The sequence below is a fragment of the Vulpes lagopus genome, chromosome 10 (genome assembly GCF_018345385.1).
Source record: "Vulpes lagopus strain Blue_001 chromosome 10, ASM1834538v1, whole genome shotgun sequence".
Taxonomy (NCBI): Eukaryota; Metazoa; Chordata; class Mammalia; order Carnivora; family Canidae; genus Vulpes; species Vulpes lagopus.
In genome coordinates, this window is record NC_054833.1 from 82,122,523 (window position 1) to 82,148,046 (window position 25,524).

Below are 25,524 nucleotides of genomic sequence, written 5' to 3' on the forward strand. Positions count from 1 at the left end.
AGAGAGAGCAGAGTTCAGAGAGGTTTCCCCTCGGTCCCTGAGATGTGTCTTCCCCCAGAGCATCACTTGCCCCTAAATTACCTAGATTTACTTCCTGGGGTCCTATTGGCCCCAGAACAGGATTTTAAAGGGCTTTGCAAAAGCTGAGAGGACTAGGGGTACGTGAAAAGTCACTGTAGGATGTCCAGCCTCCAATTTGTCCACATCCGGGCCTCCAAGTGGCTTCCTTCCCAGGAGTGGAGGTTCAGTCCCCACAGAGCCCCCTTAATTCTCAGATGACTGTTTGGTTATCACTCCCCGCCTGCAGGAGCCAGGGTCCTGATCAGGGGTCATCTGGGGTAATGGATGAAGGGTTGAGCAGTGAGGTGACCTCCTCTGTGCAGGGCCTCCAGGGAACAGGTCCATCTCAGATGGTCAGTGCAGCCCCCAGGATCTCTGTAGGGCTCCTGCTTTTCTGTCTCCGGGCCCAGGACTGCCAGATAGGCACACACCCCCACCTCGCCCCGGCCTTACCCAGCTAGATGATGCTTGGGCATCCTGATTATCCCTGGGGTCCTGCATTTCTGAGAGCTGAGCTCCCGCCAGCCCTGTGTTCAACTGTCTGTCCTGGGCCCTCTAGAGACCAGTAGGACTGGGGCTGGGGCTAAAACTCTGCTTGCCTCCCATGGACCTAGACCAGCCCTCCTGCCCAAGGTCTCATAGGTCCTGTCCACTCTCTTGTCCGGCCCGACAGAGTCAACATGTGAGGGTCCCCGCAGATTTCAGTGTAAGAGTGGCGAGTGCGTGGACGGCGGGAAAGTGTGTGATGCTCAAAGAGACTGCCGGGACTGGTCGGATGAGCCTCTGAAAGAGTGTGGTACAGTACCTGTCCACTTCTGGCTGCTGGACTAACCCCCCCACCCACCGCACCCCCTCCTGGCATCCGGGCCCAGGCCCATGCCTTGCCCCTCTGCACACAGTCTGCTCTGACCCTCTCTCTGGACTCCTGCGCTGTCCTGTGGCCTCAGGTGGGACTCTCTGCCTTTGGGGCCTCTTTCTGTATCTCTCCAAATCGAACTGCCTCTCCTTTCCAACCCAGGTGTTCAATTATGCTTCCTCTCACAGATTTGGCCTCTCCTCCCTCCTTCCTCATTCAGACCTCTGAGTGTGTGCTCACTCTGAAACTTTCTTCCTCAGTGATTCTACCCTGCTGACCTAGCCAGTGCCCTGCCTCTGAGGCCTTCCAGGCCCTGTAGGAATCCTGGCAAAGGGGGAGAGATGGGACAGCAGGAGGTAGCCAACTGTGGTACATCTAAGGCCGCCCAGCTCAGGCCAGGCCTGAGTGAGAGTAAGGCAGACCCAGCAGCAGAAGGTGGCACTATCCTGAGCCCCAAGGAGCTTGGACTTTCTGGGAGACAAGACTTACAGGCTGGGCATGAGTAAGGGGTGGAATGAGGGAGCTGTCCTAATGGCTAGAGCTGTCAAGGTGGGTTCCAGGTTAAAAAGAACAGGAGAGTCTGGGCTGTAGGTGAAGTGGGCATCTGATAGAACATGCCGGAAACCCAGTGTGGGCTCCAGGAAGGTTCATTTCTGAGCTCAGGGGTTTGGACAGAAAATTCCTGGGAGCAAAGAGCCTAGATCAAGCCCTACCTTCCTGGCAGACCCGTTTTCACTCAGCACCTCCCCTCCTGGGCACTCCAGGGATCCTCATTGTCTAGAACTCCCCAGGAGCAGCATGTTGCCACCCCTGGGGGAGATTTAAAAATTGATTTTGGAAGGAAGAGTAGTTGGGTGAAGGTCACCCAGCCTCCACCTGAATTTGCAGGATAGGCGCTCCTCTTGGGCCCTCTTGCTCCTACAGAGGCCCTGCCAAGAAAAGCCCCAGAAGAAGGAGCCTAGACAAAAGAGGATAAGGAAGTGGGAGCACCTGAGTCTGGCCGCCCACTCCACCCTGATTTGGAGTTAGCCAAGGACTGCCAACCTACTAAATCTCTTCTTTCTGGTCTTTTGCATGACACACCTGAGAGAAGTAGGTATGCATGTATTTGTGTCTCTGTGCTGGTGAGAGGCCAGTCTCTGTGTCCATAGCTCTTAGTAAGGCAAGGGAACCACATCTCGTGTCTCTGTGTGTCCTCGTGTCTGTATGAATGTGTCTTTGGAGCCCACGGGCCTGTTGGTGCCTCTGCACGTAAACTGGCGTGTGTGAGCATGCAAGTATGTGCATGTGCTGGGGAAAGTGACCCTTCCCCTTCCTTCCCTGGTGCCTCTGGACCACCACCCCTCCATCCCCTGCAGGCATCCAATGGAATCGCTTCCAGGCTAGATAGAACCGGGAAGGCCCAGGAAATCCCCTTCAGCCTCTCTGCCTTGGCAGCCATGGCCTTCCAGAGCAAGGTCAACAAGGTCCAGACCCACTGCTCATTCTTTTGCTCCAATGCACCTCAGCCCTAGAGGACTCTGTGCTTTTCTTCTTTCAGAGAAATCTGAACCCTTTTCCCTTTTCAGAGCCATTCTACACATGCTAGTCTGTCAAGGGGGGAGGGGGGCAGTGAGTGGGTGCATGAATGAGATAGTGAGTGAGCAGTGAGCAGATGGATGGATAGCCCTGAGGGAATAATACAGGTCAGGGAAGGCGTGGAGTGATGGAAGATTCCTGGTGTTGCGGTGGTGTCCCGCAGAGACCACCTCAAAATTGTCCTGGCTCAGCGTCCCCCAAGGGGCTGGGCCTTCCCAGGGCTGGGCCCATCTCAGTCACCCCAAACCTTCCAGTCATGGGATTGCTGTGATCTTGTTCTTTCAGTTCCACCAACATCCCAGGCAAACAGGAGGAGGCCCAGGGGTAATGGGGAATAATCCCTAAGCATGGCTTAGGCTGAAGGTGGGGCACTCACAGCTGTGCATGGCCTTGGGTGGGCAGCTCAGACCAGCTGTGTGCATGGCCATGGCTGGCTCATCTCAGCTCTGCTTGGCTTGGCTGGAGTGGTGATTGCATGAACCTGGTGGGTAGAAGGGTGGCATGGCACCTTCTCTTGGCTTGCAGAGTTAACCTGTGATTCCAAAGTTCAGAAGATGCTGTGAGAACATGGTGAGCCTCGGTCCTGGCCTCTCTGACCTCCCTTAGGACTCTGCCAGAGGGGATGAGGGAGTGGAGGATGGGGAAAGCAGATGAGCTCCTGGCATCCCTTCAGCCCTTGGGGCAGTTGGTATTCCGGGACCAGGCCTGTGACTAAGTATAGGAAGAGGGACAGGTGCTGAGAGGGGAGAAGGTGGAAATAACAGTACATCATATTTCATGGTAGGAGAGAAGTGGTCAAGCAGCAGCTCTGTGTAGATAAAGCCTGGGGTCCTACATAACCACAAGCTCAGTGGGGACAGCCTTTGTTGTTCAGACTGGCGGCGGCAGACAAGTTCTGGGCCCTGTCCAGGGAGGGATGTGGACAGATGGGATGTGTCCAGAGGAAGACACTTGAATGTCAGGGCACCAGAAATCAGCCCTTTAAGGAGCTTCTGAGGGAGCCGTCAGACTCTGTCTGGCCAACCGTACCTGGCAGAGCTGGAGTGGGAGCAGAAGCTTCAGGAAGGCCAGTCCAATGAGGAAGAGCTTCATAATGAGCTATTCCAGACGGGGCCAGCTGCCTTAGGGGGAAGGGGGCTCCTTGAGGCTGGAGATGTTTAAGCAAGGGCATTTCAGAAGGGGTTCTTGAAGCATCCTGAGGGTTCGGTGTGGTCCATGCACCATGAGGTCACAAGGAAGGAGGAGCTGTGAGGCGAGTGCTTGTGAAGGAAAGGCCTCAGATGGCCCTCACTGCCTCGAGCGTCCCAGGAGACAGAGTCCTGTCCTGGGAGACATAGGGCCTGAGTCCCACTCTGTCCCTGCCTCTGTCTGGCCTTGAGCAAGGACCTGCCCCTCTCTGAGCCTCCTCTTGACCAGTCACCTGGTTAATGAGGCTGCGGCTCAGTGTGGATGGAGAGCATCCGGGCTCTGCGGGGGTCCTGTCATCCCGAGTCTCTACCTCAGCTCCCAGCCCTGCTCTTTGTCCTGCCCCCACCCTAGCCTGGGCTCTGGGATCCTCAGGAGCCTGTGTCCCTCCCCAGGACTGAATGAGTGTCTGCACAACAATGGGGGCTGCTCCCACATATGTACGGACCTCAAGATCGGCTTTGAGTGCACGTGCCCAGCAGGCTACCAGCTCTTGGACCAGAAGACCTGTGGCGGTGAGACCCTCCCCTCTCCTGCCCCTGCCCACCCCCAAGCAGAGGCCGAGCCCCCTGCCAGTTCTGACCTGTGCTCCTCCTCACAGACATTGATGAGTGTGAGGACCCCGATGCCTGTAGCCAGATCTGTGTCAACTACAAGGGCTACTTTAAGTGCGAGTGCCACCCTGGCTATGAGATGGATACGCTGACCAAGAACTGCAAGGCTGTCGGTATGGGCGCCCCGAGGTGGGGGGAACGGGGCAGCTCCGAAGGGGTACAGAAAGCAACATGTCACCATGTCTGTAAGGAGCAGATGGGCACACCTGTGCATGCACATGCATACACACACAAGGCAGGTTGCACACATGCTTGGACTGTAAGTGTACGTCACGCACACAACACATCACACACTGACACTTGCGTGGACCCTGCATAGAGCCACTCAGGATAGCATAGAGGGTGCACCTGCACCGCACACATTGTACGGACACAAACTGGACCATGCAGACAGCACATGGAACAGGTCATCCCCATAGAGGGCATGACATGCGCAGACCTGCACGTTGACCAGTTCAGCCGCCTGAATACACTCTATTCCATTCTTTATGCTGAACACCTGACACTGTCATAGGCGCTGGGGATTTAGCAGTAAGCAAAGCAGACACAGGTCCCCGTGTGCCCTTGTGCGACTCACATCCTGCTGGAGGACAGACAAAAAATTTGATAAATAAAATACAGGGTACCCCGGTGGCTCAGTCAGTGAAGCGTCTGCCTTCGACTCAGGTCATGATCCCAGGGTCCTGGGATTGAGCCCCGTGTTGGGCTCCCCGCTCAGGGGGGGTGTCTGCTTCTCCCTCTGCCCCCAGCTCATACTCTCATGCTCTCTCTCATTCTATCTCAAATAAATAATAAAGTCTTTTTAAAGTTTTTTTATTTGTATTTATTTTTTAAAAGATTGTATTTTATTCATGAGAGACACACAGAGAGAGAGGCAGAGATATAGGCAGAGGAAGAAGCAGGCTTCATGCAAGGAGCCTGATGTGGGACTCCATCCTGGGACCCCAAGATCATGCCCCGAGTTGAAGGCAGACGTTTAACTGCTGAGCCACCCAGGAGTCCCTAAATAATAAAATCTTAAAAAAACAAAAACAAAAACAAAAACAAAAAAACAAAACAAAACAAAACAAAAAAACCAAAAACAAAAACACAAAAAAACAGAGCCTGGCAGATGGTGATAATGGCTAAGGAGGAGTAGAAAGTGGGGAAGGGGAGAGGGCAGTGCAGGAGGGCAGACAGGGCTACAGTTTTAGAGTGGTCAGGGAAGCCTCGCCTTCTTGAGAAGGTAATGTTTGAGTCAAGACATGAAGGAGGTAAAGGAAGGAGCCATGCGTTTATCTGCAGGAACCACATTTCAGGCCAAAGGAGCAGAAAGTGCAAAGGCCCTGAGGCAGGAGCATGCGTGGTGAGTTCAGATAATGGCCTAGCTAGAGCGAGGAGCATAGGAGATGAAGTCAGAGAGGTGACTTCGGGCACATCACAGAGGTCTTCTGGACTATCCTAAGTGCTGACTCTCCATTTCACTCCCAGTCAGTGGGGAGCCTTGGAAGGTTTTGAGTGGAGGAGGGACGTGGTGTGCCTTACATTTCCATAGGCTCCTTCTGGCTGCTGTGCTGGGAGGAGACTCTGAGGGGTCAGGGTAGGAAGCAGGAAACCATGTAAGAAGTTTTTGCTATAACCCAGAAGGAGTGAGGGTGGCTTGGACCAAGGTGTCGCAGTGCAAATCGTGAGAAGCAGACAGACTCGACATAACTTTGAACGTCAGGACTTCTTTTGAAGGCACAGGATTCACATATCCATTGAATGCAAGGATGTGAGAGAGAAAAAAAAAAAAAGAGCCAAAGATTACTGCAAGGTTTTTGGGAAAACAGGATTGCTATTTATGGAGCTGGAAAGATGGTGAGAGGAGCAGGTTTGGGGGAATAGTAGGTTGATTTGGGCATGGTAAGTCTGAGAAAGCTGTCTAGACCTCCACCCGAGTGGAGGTCGTGAGGAGGCAGTTGGACGTACGAGTCTGGAGTTCAGATGTCCGAATACAATGCCCGGTGTGCAGACTATACCAGGACAGCAGCCACGGTAATGGACGTGCACTCAGCAAACCCAAAACCGTGCTGCCCCAACTGCACAAGAGGCAACATGGACATGAGCACATCATGTGTCACATGCGGCTTGTTCTCCCCCCCTCAGCCCTCCCTGTGTGGGATGCATGTAACCTACAACACGGATTATATACATGCAGTGGAGACAGCACACACCTGCCATGTAATCCAAGCCCCTGCAGATGAGCATCCAAAGTGCAGTCACACAAAAACCCCAGTCATCCACATGCTGGGTTCCTGTCACAGACGGCTTTCAGTGGAGGTCTCCCCAAGATACCCCGTAAACCAGCTCCTGCCTTCTGAAGGATGGTGCCACTGCTCTCGTTTGGGGGTGACAAGAATAGCAGGGCTTTGAGGTCGGCTTTCCTTCTTTCCCCTTCTACACCCAGAACTCTGTTTTTTTGGACTCTCTGCTGGTACCACGTCCTCCTCATCACCACACACAGGTCACAGGCCCAGGCCCACAGGGCTCTGCGCTGGTCCTTCCTGGCCCCCAGGGAACTCATTAGCCTGGCACAGATGCATAGTGACAGGGACCAGGTGCAACACAGAGGGAGAAGGCCCAGGCAGCACCAGGTACGGGTGTCGGTACTTGAGAGTGGCCCGATAATCTAAAAACAGGCTGTGGGAGTGGCAGCCGGAGTTAAGTGCTAGTCCCTCATCAGCCTCTGGGATAGTGACCCTTGAGGAGCCAGGAATGTCAGGGTCACTAGTGATCTTCCTAAAAGTGGGTTTTGTGTGTGCGTGGGCAGCTGTGTATTTGTCTCCACTGTCCCGTCCCTGCTGCTGTTTCAGATTCAAGGGCAAACTCTACGCCCAGCTCACAAGACCCTTCCCGATCTGGCCCCTGCCAGCCTCTGCAGCTTCATCCCTTGCCGTTTCCCCAGACACATTCCGCATAGACTACAGACTCCGGCTTCAGGGAGAAGAGTCTGAGACTGAGTCTCCTCTTTTAAATCACCCTAGTTCTGATGTTTGTCCTCACACTATAGCCTCAGGCCCTTTCTAAAACACTTAATGCTCATGTTTCTCCTCCTTGAACTGTCGCAGTGGGACCCTAAGCAGGGGCGTTAGGGAGCATTGCATTCTAGGGCGAGGGGACCCCTTGAGCAGAGGCGCGAGGCAGCCAAGCTCTGCTGCGGCTGGGTCATAATAGGTGGTCTGGTGGCTGGAGTCAAGGTGTGTTAGGGGTGAGTGACGAGGCCAGACCAGGAGCTTGGGGTCACACCACAGAAGGCCTTCAGTGTAAGCCTAAAGAGGAAACGGGGAGTCATAAAGGATGTGGGGGATGTTTGTGTCTAATAAAAAGAATAAAAATCCTTCTGTTATGCGTGGTACTTTGCACCTTACTTTTTATACCCATTTTTCATCTGCTCTTTTAAGCTGTGAGTTAGGAATTGTCACTCCTATATTATAGGGAAATGAGGCATCCTCACCCAAGCTAGCCAGGGGTAGAGCCCCGCCTTTTGCACTGACCCTTTCTCTCAACCATCCTGCATGACAGCTGGCAAAAGCCCCTCCCTGATCTTCACCAACCGGCATGAAGTGCGGAGGATAGACCTGGTGAAGCGAGACTACTCGCGCCTCATCCCCATGCTCAAGAACGTCGTGGCGCTGGATGTTGAAGTTGCCACCAATCGCATCTACTGGTGTGACCTCTCCTACCGCAAGATCTATAGGTGAGCAGGGGCAGGTGTCCTGCAGCCAGGCCTGGGCAGGGAGGGGCCTGAGAGGAGAAGAGGAAGGGTGGCCTCTGTCCCCTCTCTGCCTCCAGAGTCCCCCAGGACAGACGGGGACTTGGGAAAGGACGCAGGATCACAGTGGATGGAACTGCCAGACCTCCTCCTGCCCCTGGGCTGGCCTCGGCTGAGAGCCCTGTTGGGAGAGCAGCTTGGGCTCTGACACCTGGGCTCTGACTGGCCCCTGGTGACCCAGTGGGGCAGTGCAGGACAGGAAATGTTCCACCGGCCAGAAAGGACTTCTAGAGCAGCTCACATAGCTGTGTATGGGATCCTGGGGATGACTCAGGATGACTCAGTCCAAGATGACTTGAATGTGGTCCTGCCTGGAGGATTGCACTCCTGACATAGTGATGTTCATTATGTTGATCCTGAGGGTAAAGGACAGAGGGGGCCTCTTACCCAATCTGGGGTGTCAGGGAACTCTTTCTGGATGGCACTACCTCCAGTCCAGCCCTTACTTTGTCTGATGCCATAGTCGGTGGACTTTGGCTCTCCACAGGCCCCTCACACACACGAGGAGGTCCTCTCATAGGTTTTTCTCAAATGCCACAAGCCTGCCTCCCTGCATGTCCAGGCACCTGTTTTGATGTTACATCCTTTCTGTGTCCTGAAATCCACCTGGCAGGACTGCCAATGACCAAGCACAGTGTAGACTGTTGAAAGAACAATGGGATGGATGGAGGGACGGAGGGAGGGAGGGATGGAAGGATGGAGGCAGATCTATAGGGTGGTACTCACTGACAACTAGACGCATGGCACACCCTGAACGCACAGACATACTCAGTTTACACTCACTCGTAGAAGCAGCTAGTGCCTGCTGTGTTCTCAGCCCCTTCTTCTGTTCTTGCTGGCACAGACTCCCTTCATCTCTCACCCGGATGCTGTCATGGCCCCTGGTCCATCTCCCTGTCTTCACTCCCTCCCCTCTAGCATATCAGTGCCCATGATCCCACATACCTGTCCGACCATGTCCTCTTACCTGTCCGGTTACTCCCTCCAGAGTAAAATCTGGCTGCTTAGCACATCCTGCAGAGCCTGCCAGGGTGCGGCCCCTGCCTGCACTTGCCCCTGCCCAGTACCTCAGGATTCCAGAATATATACTTCTGGGCACTTGCATGTGCTGTCCCTTCTGCTTTCTGTCCCTTGTGCTCCTCATGACCAGTCTTTCAGGACTCATTACGGAGCCTTCTCCAGTCTTCCAGGATACTGGGGTTTTCCCTTCTCGGCTGCTGTAGTATCTGATGCTTTCTGTAACCACATTGTGCTGTGATTACCTGGCTAGTAATTTCTGTCCCCACTAAAATGGGCTCCTCCAGGCTAGAGGCCGTGGCTGATTCAGGCCAACCCCGGGTTGCCCAGGGAATGTGTGGGATAGAAACTAGTCAAGTTCCTCCAAAATCCGCGGCCATATCCTAGAGAGGAGAGAGGGGGAAAGGGTTCCCAGGCAGCTCCAGATGGACCCATGGCCAGCTCTGGTTGCTCTTAGTGCCTACATGGACAAGGCCAGCGACCCAGCAGAGCAGGAGGTCCTCGTGGATGAGCAGCTGCACTCTCCAGAGGGCCTGGCGGTGGACTGGGTCCATAAGCACATCTACTGGACGGACTCGGGCAACAAGACCATCTCCGTGGCCACGATGGATGGCTCTCGCCGATGCACTCTCTTCAGCCGTGACCTCAGTGAGCCCCGGGCCATCGCGGTCGACCCCCTGAGAGGGTGAGTGTCTGACCCAAACTTCACATTCTCACTGTAGGCACTCAGGCCCCAGGTGTCTGTCATCAGAGCTATCTGAGGACTTCGGAAGGCCCCGGGCCACTGAGGTAGCCCAAGACAGACCGTGTGGGCCCCCCCAGATTGTTAACCCTTCTTTGGGTATAGTCACCAGGGTTCTCCTGGACTCTGCTGCTCATTCATCATGTTATAGGATCAGTGCATCTAAGAGCAGAGTCGGGCTCTAGAGATTCCTAGTGGAAGCACCTGGGGCAGGAAACCTTTCCTTGGGCCGCCGTCTGCTGCAGGTGGGCATCTGGTGGCTGCTCCCACACTCCCAGAAACACGGAGCTCATTACTTCTTATAGGGGCCGTTTCATTTCAATGTAGTTCTGCCCATAGAGAATGTTTAGGATTATTTTTTTTCCCTCATATTCCCAAATCTGCCTAACTTTGACTGTCTCCGTTGGCCTCTGGAGTCACATCAAGCATGTTGCCCTGCAAGACACCAGTAAGACCTGAGGACCAAGATCACTAGGTCTGCTGTGCTGCAGGCTCCCCACCCCTGTGCCCACAGTCTCTGGGCCTCTCACCATCCAGGCTGCCCTGCTCTGGCCACACCTCCATTTTGGGGGTAGGGACTCTGAACAGAGCAGGCCTCCTCCCTCCCTTCCTCAGCAGGGATATCCCAGAAAGTCATATTAAGTGTGTCAGGATCACCAGCTTCTTCCTATTATTGTTTCTTTAGTTGTGAAATAGGGATAGGAAACCCCTCTTCTTCCAGTGAGGGCTGCTGGGGGCAGGGTGGCCCCTGAATGTGTGAGGCCTTGGGTGGTGACTGTGACAGCTGTGCTTTAATGATCATGCCTAGGTACATCCAGCCCAGGGCCAGGCCCCCAATGGTGCTGAGTTGGCTCACTTAACCCCCACTTCCGCCCTGCTCCCTGTGTCCCCCTACACATGGTTATACCCAGGCCATCTGAAGTCCTAGTCCGAGCGGGAAACCCACCGCACACCCAAGTTAAGATCATTTGAGGAGGGCAGGCCCGGTGGTGCAGCGGTTTAGCACCGCCTGCAGCCCAGGGCATGATCCTGGGGACCCTGGATGGAGTCCCACGTCATCTCTGTGATGCCTGCTTCTCCCTCTGCCTCTCTCTCTCTGTCTCTATGAATAAATAAATAAAATCTTTTTTTTTTTTAAAAAAAAAAAGATCATTTGAGGAGGGTCTGACGAAGGGACTAGTTACAGAGGAGTGGGTGAGGTCTAATGCTCTGTCCCTAACAGTGTAGGCGTACCCGGGTCAGGAAGGAAAGGTGGTCATCTTCAGAGTAGCAGCCAGCCAGAGGCAGCTTTGTAGAGAGGAGCCTGGAACCAACATCCTGACCTCAGCCTCTCCCTCCTGCTCAAACATTTGCTGAACGCAGCTGGCCAGGGTCAGTGTTTTGGTGTGCGGAACAGAATGGGTCGAGAGTGGCTCCAAAGTGGCTAACAGAGGGTAGCCAATGCAACTACTCAGCTCCCCAGCTCCAAGTCAGCCTTGGCTTGACACTAGGTTTCAGCAGAGGCAGTTTTGGGGAGAGTTAAGCCCACCATTCAGCTTGACTTTGGGTTTTTTTTTTTTCTTATTTTAAAGATTTATTTATTCATGAGAGAGACAGAGAGGCAGAGATACAGGCAGAAGGAGAAGCAGGCTCCCCACATGGAGCCTGATGCAGGACTTAATCCTGGATCCCAGGATCTTGCCCTGGGCCGAAGGCAGGCCCCCAACCGCTGAGCCACCCAGGCATCCCCCTCAGCTTGACTTTGTATTTAAATTTGAAGGCTGGCTGCTTCACTACGTAGTAACAGTGAGATCTGAGGAAAGTCAACTCCTTGAGCCACAATTTACTCATCTATAAAATGGGGCTAATAATTACACTGTCCTGGGGCTATTGTAAGGCTCGAATGAGAACATACATTGTCCAATTAATATTAAATCAGCATCTCTGTGTCACACATGAGCTACTTGCCAGGTATACAATGGGGAACAAGACAGATGAGCCTGCCCCCGGTGGAGCTTAGACTAGTGGGGAAAATAGATGGTAAAATACACCAAACTCTACAAATGCACATATAAATAACTGATTGTATGAATGCTAGGAAGGCAAGGGCCAGTAACAGGGCACACCTACTTACAGAGTAGGATCCTGTACTGCAGAGACATTCACACTGGGAGGTTGCCCTGGGATGGTGGTGACCTGAGGCTCTGTGAAGACAAAGCTCTGTCTGACAAAGGCTTGGTGCCCTGGAGCCCCCTGGGGCACGCGTGGGGTTTGGAAGGGTAGAGTGGTGCAGGAGAGACAACCAAAGGGGCCACCAGAGGCCTGGGCAGGCAGAGCTTTGTCAGCCATGGGAACGATTTGTAATTTTATTTTAAGGGCAATAGGAGAAGCCACCATGAAGTTTAAACACTAGAGAGTGACTACTTATTTCGGTTTCTGAGAGTTCATTTGCCTGCTCTATAGGGAATGGGATTAATGGACCAGGGATGCTACATTCTCAGTACATGAGGTGAAACCTTTTAGCTCAGTGCCTGGCACATAGTAGGTACTCAATAAATATTTAAGAAAGACGAGAGAGAAACCCTGGGCTGAGTTCTTGCTGTATGATCCTGGGTAAGCAGGCCACTTTCTCCTCTGTAGACCAGGAGAGTAAAAGAGGGTTGACGGGGGCCTTTCCTGCTCTGGCCTCTAGGGCTCTGATTAAAGCTGCCAGAGTGGGAGAGAGGGGCTCAGAGGCTATTCAGCTGAGGCTGGGGGGACTCTTGGGGTCCCGGCTTCCCCAGGCTCTCAGATGAGGGGAAGCTAACGCACCTGCTAACTCTTAGATTTGATGGTTCCAATGGATTTCAGAGGCCCTCCCAGTCCCTACTGAGTATAATATTCAACATTCAACGGGTCATTGAGCCCTGTGACCCAGACCACCCACACCCTGGGTGCGGACAAAAAGCCCAATTGAGTTCTTCTTTTATTAGGTTCATGTATTGGTCTGACTGGGGGTATCAAGCCAAGATCGAGAAGTCTGGGCTCAACGGTGTGGACCGGCAAACACTGGTATCAGACAACATTGAATGGCCCAATGGAATCACCCTGGGTGAGCCCTGCCTTCCCTAGGTTGGGGGCCTGTTCCGCGACCTGGTCCTGACTATCATCTGGAGCTCCATGGCTCCTGTTTTAGATCCCCTTACAGTGCCGGTGCCTGTATTTGTGGATGGTTGCTCAGGCTGGCCTCTATGTGAGGCCTGGCCTGGATATGTGGGTAGGGAAGTGGGCACAGGGGAGCAGAGATCCTGGTTGAGGTCCTGAACTCAAGACCTGATGCCCTATTCCTGTGTTCCTCCCCAAGATTTGCTGAACCAGCGCTTGTACTGGGTAGACTCCAAGCTTCACCAGCTCTCCAGCATCGACCTCAGCGGAGGCAACAGGAAGATGCTAATTTCCTCCCCTGACTTCCTGAGCCACCCTTTTGGGATAGCTGTGTTTGAGGTGAGCCCCAGGAGGGGGGACACTGCCCAATCAGGAAGCCAAAGCCTAGGAAAGGCTCATTCAAAGAGGGTGGCTCTCTGAGATTTGTCCAAATGGAGACAAAGGGACAGGGAAGCCAGGTGACTTGTATGTCTGCAAACCGAGGCTTTGCAGCCTGTTGTCTTGTGCTTCCTTCCCAAGACCCCTTTCAGAGCACTTCTCACAGGTAAGTTGCTGGACTGCGTGTGTTCCTCTCTGTACCTTTAGCACCTGGCACTGTACCCCCTGTACAGGAGGAATCCAATAAAGGGAGGGAGGGAAGAAGAAACATATATTTCCTTAGAATCTCCTGTTGAAAGTAGCCTGAGAGACGCTATTCAGTTCAGCATACTCCCACTAACCTTGGCTGGAGCGTGAGGTCGTAGAAGCGAATCGGACATCAGCTCGGTCCTCACGGAGCTCCTCAGAGGGAGGAGAGGCCAGACCCTCCCGTGCCTGTGTTCTGACCCTAACAACCTTTCTCTTTGGGGAAGGAGGAAGCCAGGACCAACCAAGGTCTAACATATCTATCTCTTCCCCTGTACTCACTCTGCCCCCAAGGGGAGGGAAAGCAAGGGGACAGTGGTCTGTGGTGGGCATTGGCAATATTAGCTTGGAGTGACACACTCAGCACTGCTCTGAAATTGTGGGCAAAGCCCCACCTCCAAGTGCAGCCCCTGCTTCGACAGACAGGTGTGTTCAGACACGTGTGTGTGCTTGTGCCTATACGTGGCATGTACGTGTAAAGTATGTGTGCATGTGTATACATAAAGTGTGCATTTCTGTATGTGCTGGTGCTTGTGAATATGTAAATATGTATACCAGTACTTGGTTAAGTGTCATTTCGGTACAAGTATGCTTTTCTGTGTGTGTATGAACACATGGGTGTGTGTTCAGACCTGTGCACGAAGCTGCATGATTAAACCTGTAGTTGTGAGTTTGCCCGCGGATGTACCTGTGGGCCTGTATGGACTAGATGCAGACATGTGTATACCCAGAGGCTGTAGGAGGGCCCAACAGAGAACAGTCCTCTGTGGTTCATACCTCCCTTCCAGTCTCGGTCCCAGGCCTAGTAATGGTAACAACTGGCGAGATCCAACCCTAGGTTTCTGCTGGACTCGGGGAAGCAGGCTTAGCTCAGGGTTAATGAGCAGGCTTCAGGCCAAAGTACAGAATCCACAGATAACCATCTGTGACAGAAGGAAACCGGGGTCTGTGCCACAGATTCGAGGCTGAGAGCCCCCCCCCCCTTCCTGTGAATCTGTGGATGAGGGGAGATCAGGAGAGATGTTGAGGCAGTTCCTCTGACTATGGTTTGGGGCTGAGCCCTCGGATTGAGGTCATGGGTGTGGGCTCTAGGCCTCCCATCCTCTGCCTCTGTACCCCACAGGACAAGGTGTTCTGGACAGACCTGGAGAATGAGGCTATTTTCAGTGCAAATCGGCTCAACGGCCTGGAAATCTCCGTCTTAGCTGAGAACCTCAATAACCCACATGACATTGTCATCTTCCATGAGCTGAAGCAGCCCAAAGGTGAGCCTTCCGTGGCCCCAGGTCCCCTGCCCACGTCCTCTCCCTGCACTAGTCAGGCTGTGCACACGTTGGTGTGACGCAATGTCCCAGCACCTGAGGGATCTAGCTGCAGCCCCCTCTCGTTGGTACAGTGCTTTGCTGTCACACGTTTTATCTCATTTCCTTCAGCTCTTGGTGAAATAAGGCTGGAGATAGAAGCCATATAGACTCCTCTTTGTGCCTACAAAGAGCGGTTATTACTTTTCTCCTTGAGAAAGTAAAGGAAAGTTGGCTCAGGGAGGTAAACAGACAGAGCTAAAACCCAGGCTCAGGTCTGTCTGATCCCAAGAGCTCCTTCTGCCCCGAGGGAGCACGTCGCCTCTCATTTATTATGTGTGCTCATTTTGCAGCAGTATCAGCGAATGTACCCCGGGGCCTTGTAGCAGTCCAGCTCGTGGGTTGGGACCAGAAGCTGGGAATCCTGCTACTGAGGTGCCCCATCCTCTCCCACCAGGATCTAGTGCTGAGTCTACCTGTCACTCAGCTGTGGCTGCCAGGGTGCCGGTGGGAAAGCACAGGGGAGCAAGGAGATGAGCTTGGTGCCTGATTCTAGATATAGAAATTTAAATAAGAAAGAGATGTGGCATGTGGCATAGGGGGAAACATAGACTTTGGAGCCCAGCAGACCTCAGGGTAAATTCCATCTGTAAAATTTATGGAGTTATAACTCTGATCAATCTGTGGTTTTTGAGCCTAAGGGTGTTTTGTCTGAGATTCTGGGGCATACAGCCGCCTCTCAGAGCTGCCGTCAGATTGAATGAAAGCGGTGGGGGGTGGGGGGAATCCCTGGGTGGCTCAGCGGTTTAGTGCCTGCCTTCGGCCCAGGCCTGATCCTAGAGACCGGGGATTGAGTCCCGCGTTGGGCTCCCTGCATGGAGCCTGCTTCTCCCTCTGCCTGTGTCTCTGCCTCTCTCTCTCTCTCTGTGTGTGTGTCTTTCATGAATAAATAAATAAAATCTTAGAGAGAGAGAGAGAGAGAGGGAGGGAAAGGAAGGAAAGGAAAGGGAAAGGGAAAGGGAAGGAAAGAAAGTGGTGGGGGGGAGGTAAAACATCAGATACCAGTAACAGTGGTGGAGGAAGCCGTCTGAGCCAGCAGAGTGAGAAGAGCCTCCCTCCTTGGGAGAAGGACAACTTGGTGTCTCATCTTTGCTCCAACTCACTCTCTCTCTCTCTCTCTCTGCCATTAGCTGCAGATGCCTGTGAGCTCAGTGCTCAGCCCAATGGAGGCTGTGAGTACCTGTGCCTTCCTGCTCCTCAGATCTCCAGCCTGTCTCCCAAGTACACGTGTGCCTGTCCTGACACGATGTGGCTGGGCCCAGACATGAAGAGGTGCTACCGAGGTATGCAGACCTACCAGGGGTCTGCCCCCTTCCTGCTAAAATCTACTCTCTTGGCTTCTGGGGTGACATAGGCTCCCGGTTTTTGTCTGTCTGTTCTGGATGCTTATCGCCTTCTTTACCTTCCTGGAATGCTGGTGTCCCTCAGCCCTTCCCAGGCTTTCTCTTCTCACTTCCAAGAGAAACACATGTATACATACAACATTTTAAATTCAGTTTCAGGGGGTTTCTGGAGCCCTTGAAGAACTAAAATTAAGAACCCTTGATCCCTATGGCTTTGGTTATTGTTTCTGTGCAGGTGACCTCGAGCTTACCTATTCCTCAAGTAGCACTTTAACATAGTACACAGAAGCCTTTTTGTGATATGATTGAGACTAATAGTTCATACTTCAACCGTATAAGTTTATACTCACTGTCTAGTCTTGATCAAAAGTCAAGACCTTTTGTTTGAGATTGTTGTGATTTCCAGGTTCAGTCACTTAAAGTGGAGTGAGAATTTAAATCTAGCAGTGTGTAACAATATGCATGTAAAATCCTTCTAGATTTATCTGATTTCCCCTTCTCCCAGTCTTTACGGTGGTCTTGCCCACACCTGATTCTATAGCCTTGTTTCAATGACTTGTCTTAATCAAGTCACTGTGCAGTATAAACACAAAGTGCTTGGGATTCAGCTAAAGGAAAAGTCAGAGCCCATTCAGGAGGTTTAGGGAAGCCTTCCCAAAAGTGGCGTTTGAGCTGAGCCATGAGGAGGAGTTTATAAGTATAATTCATAGAGGCAATAAGTTAGGCATAAAGCGGTAGAATACTCTGTCTGAGTGACCTCTGTGGCATTTCCTCTACAGCACCTCAATCTACCTCAACCACGACGTTAGCTCCTACCACAGCGAGGACACTAGCCGATACCACGAGAGCCCCTGGGACCACCGTCCACAGCCTCACCTACCAGAACCACAGCACAGAGACGCCAAGCCTGGCAGCTGTGGTCCCGAGCTCAGTTAGTGTCCCCAGGACTCCCAGCATTAAGCCATCTACCCCAAGCCCTGGGACCAGCAACCACTCCCAGCACTGTAAGGAACTGAGTTCTACATTCTTCCAAGGCATGGGAGGGGGCCTTTGGGAAGCCAGGATGGGGCTGGGGTGGGTGGATTTGTGGAAGAAGAGATCATACCAGAGCAGAATCCCTGAGGAAGCAGGTAGAGGTGCCCTCCTATAATTCAGGGGTCTCGGGTGCCCCTAACCTGTAGAGGGTCTTGTGGGAAGCTACTTCCCATCTCTGAGCCTCAGTTTCTTCACCTACAAGAGGGAATGGTAATTACCCTTCCCCCACCTGCTTCACAAGATTGCCTGGAGAGACTGAGGAGGCAGTGTAAACAGAAGTGCTCACATACACAGCTGCTGGGCCTGTGCCGGGGTTCACGCAGTGCTGATGGGTGTGTCGCAGGGTGTCCCTCTAATCTGCGGACCTCAGAAGCTCTGGTGTCGGTTCTTAGCCCCCTCTGCAGGTTCCCAGATAGTAATATCCATCACTGTGGTCTGCTAGACCCTCTTTCCAAACCCCAGCATGAAAATAATTAAGCTCAGCACTTATTAAATCATCGGGAGCAATAATTGTCACTGCTAGGAATGTTCTGTCTCATTAGCCAGCAGATACCTTTTTAATTGAGTCACCTGCCAAGGGGACTTCCCCTAAGAAGATAAACCACCTTTTAAATTTTTTCCCACATGTGGCCCAGAAACCAAGCAGCTTGGCAGCACTTTTCTCATCGGGCCTATCTTGCCTGCAGAAGCTGGCTTTCCAGAGCTGAGCACTTGCCTCGAAGTCTGGAGAGGCAGGTGGCACGTGGATGAGCTCTGGGTCCTCTCATCTGGGGCAGAGCCTCCGAGCATGGAGTCTCCCCGCTGGTTCCCTGCTGCTCTGGGCCTGACTCTCGCTGTCCAGTGCGTGCTCGTGAGCAATGGGGTGCTGCCCTGCCACAGTGTCCCCTTTTGCTCCCCCTACCACTTAGGTTTCCCGAGAGTAATGCAGAGAAACAGGTATGCCGTGAGGACGGCATCCAGGCCATTGCCACAGCAGTCACCTGCCCTCCTGGAGTGAATGTCACTGGCAGCTCCTCTTCATGCCTCAGGGGGCTGTCATGAGCATCCAGGAAAACTGCTTTTTAAACTAAAAAGTGCTATACAGATGTTATTGTAAAGATGGTTGTAAGACTGGGAAGGATGGTGCAACACACTTTGAAAATATGGTACATTTGCTGAGCACTTTCCAGTGTAGAATGTGCTTTTGTATACTTTTCTTAGGCCTTGAAACAACCCCCTTTGAGCCAGGCAAGGCTGTGCCAGGCACTGGGCTAAAGTAAGCATTCTATGTGGATTGTCTCACTTGACCTTTGCAGTGTCCCCAGGAGGTGGGTAACTTGCCCATGCAAGTAGTGAGGCGGAGAGTAGGGATTTGAACCTAGGGTGTCTGACCCCAGGAGCCTGTGCTGTTGATTCCACTACATTATATTGCATCCCATTTTAGTTATTGAAATTGTTGAAAATAAGCTGAGAATCCAGATGGACAGATGGACTATCCAAACAATAGAGACAAGCACTAGCTCCTGGCTGGAAAAGGCAGTTGCCTCGATCCATCAGCAGCATGGAGACCACAATGTTCACTTGGCCAAGTACACCCCGCAGCTTCCTAGCACTGTGATCCCATGAGAAGGGTGAGCGACATGGGGCACAAATCCCGGCTTTGGGTCTTAGCTCTGCTGCTTCTCTGTGAGTCCCCAGAACCCAGGAAGACTCTGCTTCCCTATGTGTGAAATGAAGATGACATCTGTCCTGTTCACCTCAGGGCAGTTTTGATAGGATCTGGGAAGACTGAATTGTTAGGCATGAGCCAGGATCATCTCTCTGGAATGGGGACAAGAAGCAGTTGGGGAGTTTTTTCAGCTTGAGGCCAGCAAGGACTTGGGCTCACAGTGATGGAGCATCATTCTGCACATTTGTGTTTTGCAGATGGGAACGAAGGTGGCAAGATGGGCTCAACAGTCACTGCTGCTGTCATTGGGATCATTGTGCCCATGGGTGAGTGTGGCCCCAAGTCACTGGGGAGAAGAGAGAAAGTGCACTCAAGCCCTGGGGAGAAGCACCCTGGGGACAGGGCAATGAGCACCCTGACCTGTCTCATCGAGGAAACTAGCTCAGAGATTTTTTTGCCCTGGCAGCCTTCCTGCCCACTCCCTGGTACTGCAGTTTGGTTTCTTAGCTTGGCATGTAAGGCCCTTTGGGACCTGGCCCCAGGCAGCCGTCCCAGGGCATCCCTATTCCCTGGCCTTCACACTCTGCATGCCACCCACCTGATGGCAAACTATAGGCTCCACGGGCACAGGCCTGGTGCCTCTGTTGCTCGCTACTCTCCCCAGCTCCTGGCAGTGTCTGGTAGGACAAATAGAATATTTGTCGAGTTAATTAGGAGAGCTGCTTGCCATCCCTTTAGCAAATCCTGCTGCTTTGCTTTCATTCTGTTTGGTCTTCAACAAACATTTATCAAGGCGCTGTGATGTACCAGATTCTGTGATAAGTGGAGAGAAGGTGATTAAAAATGAATGAGACACGGTTCCTGTCCTCCGAACGTTGAGTCTTGTTGGAGAGATACGTGTAACAGACAAACTGATCACGACATGGGAAATCTAAAGTCAAGCCATATGTGGTCCAGAGGAAGTGCTGAGGAAGTACATAACTTGGCATCAGAAGAGAGGGGAAGAGGGCAGGGAAGGTTTACTACTAGAAATGATAGGAAATTACTCACACTGAGGCAGCCAAGTGAAGAAGAATCCAGAGCAACCCAAGCAGTGAAAACAGCAGGAAGCAAAGGACAGGAATGGGAAATACCACGGGGTGTGTGTGTGTGTGTGTGTGTTTGTGTGTGTGTGTGTATGTGTGTGTGTGTAACGAGAAGTTCACTATGGCCAAAATATAAAATTTGCTTAAACCCCGCAGAAAACCCTGGAGGCTGATTTACTCTCTCCCACCCCACTGTCTACATAGTACTCTGAATGTCCCGTCTCTTGCACCAGTCTCATCTCATCTCTTGGTGGGGTCTTCGAATGGCGCCCATTCATAGGTTAATCTCCCTTCCTTGCCCATGAGCCTCTCAAGGATGAGGACTTTGCCCATTTATCCCAGAAATCCCCAGTATGGTGGTGAGCAAGTGAAGGAATGTTTTCAGAAGTTTTGCGCTATGCAAACTGTGCCAAATGCCAGGGATCCAGGGAAGAAAAAGATGAAAGACTTTAAGAGCTTTCAGTCTTTAATCAGACTTGTTCATAGTAAGTGATCCGAGAGAGGTGTTAATGCGTATTACCATGTGCTGCAATAGAAGCGTGATGCCCTGCAGAAGAGAGGGAATGGTACTTGTACAGAAGGTGCCCTTTGAATTGGCCGTGAAAGGCTTTGACAGTCAAGATGATGGCTAGACCATTCTGGGCTGATTTTGAGTAGAGAGAGTGGGAAATACTTTGAACATTGTTTAGTGAAAGATAAGTCAAGCTCTTTCCTGCCATCCTCTCCTCTACAGAATGGCTGGTATGTGCAGTTTCCCTGATATAACCCACTCTGATATAATTAATATTTTTAATTTCTGCTCATCTGAGGGGTGAAAGAATAGTATTCTTTTCCTGGCATTTCCTTATGGGGTAGAGTATCTTTTCACAAGCTTAATGGCCATTTATATTTCATCCTTAATGAATTGCTTATTCACCGTCTTGTCTTGTTTTTCTATTGGCTTTTGATCTTATTTTTATTTCTAGAAATACTTGTGCATAACAAACATTAAACCTTTGTAATCTACATTACAGATATTCTCTCCCATACTCCCACTTGATTTTTAAATATGTTTGTGGTATCTTTTGCTATGCATGAATTTAAAAATTTCAAGTGTCAGATATGTTCATTTTTTTGTGTTAGAATTTCTGGGTTTTGTGTTTTACTTAGGAAGGTCTGCCTCACTGTAAATTATTAAAATATATCCCCGCATATTTTTCTATTAAACTTTATTTATTTATTTATTTATTTATTTATTTATTTATTTATTTTAAATGTTTTATTTATTTATTTGAGAGAGAGACAGAGAAAGCCAGCTGGGGGGTGATGCAGAAGGAGAGGGAGAGGCAGGCTCCCTGCTGAGCAGAGAGCCCAATGTGGGGCTCAATCCCAGGATCCCAAGACCATGACCTGAGCTGAAGGCAGACACTCAACCGATTGAGCCAGTCCGGTGCCCCATATTATTTTATATTTAGACAGTAATCCATTTGGAATTTATTTTAGAGTATGCTGTGAGGTAGAGATTTAACTATTTTTTTTCCTACAGACCTCTTTGTCTTGTTTTTCCAAGACCATTATTAAATCATCCATCCCTCTGATGTGAATCATCTTTATTATAAACTCCATGCCTACCCACACATTGATCTGCTTCTGGGCTGTTCATTCTTCACCAATTATCTATCTGTTCCTATTTGCTAGAAGAAGAACTTCACACTATTTTTTAATAGAATACTGGGAGAACAACTTAGCTATTTTTTTTCAACTTCTCTTCTAGCTGAACTTTAGAATCCTCTTAATTCTATAAAAATCATGATGAAATCTTACGTTTTGGATATATAAGTTGATATGGAGAGAATTCATGTTTTTACAATATAGAAGCTTTGCATCCAGTAACAAGACACATCTCGCAACTTATTTGAGCCTTCTTTTATGTCCTTCTGTAAAATTGTATAGATCATATAGGACTTGTGCATTTCTTATTAGGTTATTCCAGATATTTTGTAGTTTTTGTTGCACTACTACAAATATGTTCTTATTCCATTCTATTTTCTTTTTTTTTTCCATTCTATTTTCTAATTGGTTATTGCGATTAGTAAGAAAGCTATTGACTTTTTATGTTAATTTTTGATGAACCTAAAGTGATTTCTAAGTTTTTTATCTGATTTTCCAAGATTTTTCTAAACGTACAAAACTGATAATAATAACACTTTGGTTTCTTGCTTTCCCCTGTGTGTCCTCTTCAGTTCTTTTTCTTGTCTTACTGCAGAGCTAGATCTCTGAAACAATAAATTGCAGCAGTGCTAACGGGTATCCTTGCCTTATTCCTATCTTTAAAGGGTATCGACCATTACAATCTTACCAAAGTAAAAACTCCCTCTCTAGCAGCCTGGATAGTTGTCACCAGCCTCCACTTGAATGCTCATGGTGATTGCCTATTATCTCATGAAGCTGCTTTGCCCCATCTTTGCCCAGCTGTGTTTGAGAACTTCCTCCTTTGCTCATTAATACATTTGTCTATTCCAACTCAGAGCCTGTGTCTCCTTCTAGAGATGCTCCTCTCTTTGCAGAGCCCTAGCTTTGGAAAGAAACGCCCCCACACCCCCATCCACCCTCCATTCCAAGGAAGCAGCTGCATTAGGACAAAGGTGTGGTGAAGAAATTAACTCATTCACTCAGTACATGTTGCTGAGCTAGGCAGAGAGATGAGGAAGACACAGTCCCTGCCCACAAAGAGCTCGGTCCAGGCCAGGGTACCCGTATATGCAGTGCAGTACCATGTGCTGGGGACACTCAGGAGGGGCAGCTGACTCTTTGTTGCTGGAGAAGTTGAGGAGACTTCACATTTGAGCTGGATCCTCAAAGATGAGTAGGTGATAGAGGAAGAGATAGGAGAAGGGCTTCCAAGCAGCAGAAGAATAATGGGGAGAACAGCCTGAAGAACAAGGGAAGTTAGAGAGGTGGCAAGAAATGCACCGACATTTGAGCAATGGGCTGGAGCCTCCTGGAAGCTCAGTGTGTGTGTCCCTTTCGCTAGCGGTAATAGCCCTGCTGTGCATGAGCGGCTACCTGATTTGGAGAAACTGGAAGCGGAAGAACACCAAAAGCATGAATTTTGACAACCCAGTGTACAGGAAAACAACGGAAGAAGAGGATGAAGATGAGCTCCACATAGGGAGGACTGCGCAGATTGGCCATGTCTATCCTGCGGTAAGTACCCCTTAAGTACCCCTTGCTGGAAGTTTGCCTTCCTCCTCCCTCTGTCCCTCCCTCCCTCCCTCTCTTCCTTCCTCTGTTGTTCCCTCCTTTTCTTTCTCCCTCTCTTCCTCCCTTCCTCCCTTCCTGCCTTCCAACATTTATTAAGAACCTACCATGTGCCAGGCACTATTCTAGGCCCTCGGGACACAGGGATGCTGGGGCAGGTGGTTGGGGCAAAAGTGTGTCAGGACCACCTTGTAGCTAGGGGCTCTTCCTAGGCTAAGGAAGCCAAAGGTCTTTCTTTCTGCTGAGTAAGTTTTCAGAATCTTTGGCCTGGAAGAATCACTGTGGCCATGCAAACCGTGGCCACATAATTCAAATATTTTGGTTTCAGCAAACTCTGTGTGCTGGCAGCAAGCCAAGCACGGCACCAGATATGCATGTTCACAAGGAAGGAAGGAGTGTACTTGCTTCCAAGGAGCTGGTGGGGGTGAGAGGGAGTCACTTACTATGTATAGCTGTGTGCGTAGTGCCCTGGTGGAGCTCAGGAGTCTCTTCCAGGAAGCTTTCCCTGGTTCCTTTGTTCTTCCACAGCCTGTCTCCATCACAGCTCCTGCCACAATGTAGTCCACTTGTCTTTTTGCTCATTGGTCTCCCCACAAGACCATCAGCTCCTTGAGGGCAGGATTGTTCAATTAATCTGTCTCCCTGGTGCCTCGCACAGCATAGCTGGCTCCCAGTACATATTTGCCAAACAAATGCTATGGGAGCATCTACAAGGGAGTTTTGTTAATTCTGTCTGGGAAATCAGGCAGGGAATGCCTCACAGAGGTGGTGACAAATGAACTGTAATCCTTGAAAGGTTAATAGTTTTTCAGCAAGAGAAGGAGGAAAATGGCATATTCCAGAAAGAAACCTGTGCAAAGGTTGAGGGGTACAGTAGGACTTGGCTTCTTGGGGGAGCAAGGACCGCAAAGTGTCTGGAGCAGATGTCATGGTGGTGTAGCAGAGTCAGGGGGCTGAGTGTGACCTCATAGGTCATCCAGTCCATCCCCCTGTCAGGCAATCAGCAGCTTTGATCACCCACTGTGGGCAGAGCCCTGTCTTGGGGAGACCAGAGAACTGGAAGACCCAGCCCCTGCCCTCAAGGAGCTTTTTGTCTTGCCGGGGGACCCAAGGTCACAGCCGCACCAACTCCCGAAGAACCCTCTTTCCGAGCTGCCTGTCGTCAAGTGCAAGGTAGGGCAGTGCCACTTTGAGTCTGAGGGGCTGGCGAGTGAGGGCTTGAGCCTAGGCAAGTGCAGCCAATCCTAGAAGGCTTTCTGGTCCTGGAAGGCTGCAAACTGTAAGCTGGGTGTTGGGGCAAAGAGGAAAGATCAGTTCATTGTAGACTAAGCAAATGGCGCATGGAAGAAATGATCGAGTATGGGGCAGAGCAGACTGCATTGGTGCTGAAGCACGTTATTCATGAAGGGGAGACATGGGAAATGACGTCAAGCGAGTGAGGAGGGCTGGCAGATGGCCTTGAGACTTCAGCCTCGGCCGATCACGCAAACAGGTGCTTGACCAAGTGTTCGACTAGGTGGGGGCACAGTGGAAGAAGCGCTGAGCTTAGCCTGAGGAGGTGGCTCCCGGTCTTTTCACTGCTCCATAGCTGTGGTCTTAGTCACTTCTCTCTGCTCACTTCTATTTGTAAAATGGGAATGATAACCCCCATTCTATCTGCCTCCTAAATTCATAGTGTTCTGGTGAGACAGCACACGTGCGAGAGCTTTGTGAGTCATAAAGCACTCTGTACGTGTGAAGTGGCATTGTGTCCCAGGGAGCAAACTACCACTCTGGAGGAGCGATTTCTGATGTATCTGAGGCCCGAGGAATCAGCTCCTGCCAGCTGCAGGGAAATAGAGCAGGAGAGGGAGGAAATCGACATTTACTGAGAACCTCCTGTGTGTCAGACAGTACTTGGTGTTTTACATATATTTCCTCGTGTGGTCTTCACAGCAGCTTTATAAAGTTGATGTGATTAGCCCCATTTTGCAGATGAGGAAACTGAGACTGGAGACTTTGAATGACTTGCCTGGGGTCACAGCTAAGAAGTGGCAGAAGCAGGATAAAAACTCTAGTGTGTTTGTACACAAAAGTCTGTGCTCTTTCCACTTACATCATGGGGTGAATAGCCTGGGAGCTCCAAGAACTGGTGTCCTCAGCAACCTGTTGTCAGGTAGTGCCAGCATCACTTCCGAGACCTGCCTTTGGCCTAGAGATCTGTCTTGGAGAGAGCGGGAG

General features: G+C 51.0%; 1 protein-coding gene across 9 annotated transcripts in view; it reads left to right on the forward strand.

Moving 5' to 3' along the window:
* LRP8 (LDL receptor related protein 8) overlaps positions 1-25,524 on the forward strand; it is a 79,466-nt gene that overhangs the window by 48,101 nt on the left and 5,841 nt on the right. For 2 of the 9 annotated variants that reach the window (XM_041772400.1, XM_041772407.1), the window contains 13 exons: positions 734-856; positions 4,075-4,194; positions 4,281-4,406; positions 7,837-8,011; positions 9,561-9,788; positions 12,797-12,915; positions 13,168-13,307; positions 14,716-14,857; positions 16,084-16,236; positions 17,076-17,300; positions 19,237-19,305; positions 23,078-23,250; positions 24,301-24,477. In XM_041772400.1, coding sequence (XP_041628334.1) covers positions 734-856; positions 4,075-4,194; positions 4,281-4,406; positions 7,837-8,011; positions 9,561-9,788; positions 12,797-12,915; positions 13,168-13,307; positions 14,716-14,857; positions 16,084-16,236; positions 17,076-17,300; positions 19,237-19,305; positions 23,078-23,250; positions 24,301-24,477 — 1,970 coding nt within the window. Of the gene's footprint in view, positions 1-733; positions 857-2,779; positions 2,819-4,074; positions 4,195-4,280; positions 4,407-7,836; positions 8,012-9,560; positions 9,789-12,796; positions 12,916-13,167; positions 13,308-14,715; positions 14,858-16,083; positions 16,237-17,075; positions 17,301-19,236; positions 19,306-23,077; positions 23,251-24,300; positions 24,478-25,524 lie in introns of all 9 variants that reach the window. The other 7 variants (XM_041772402.1, XM_041772408.1, XM_041772405.1 and 4 more) reach the window with 5 other exon arrangements.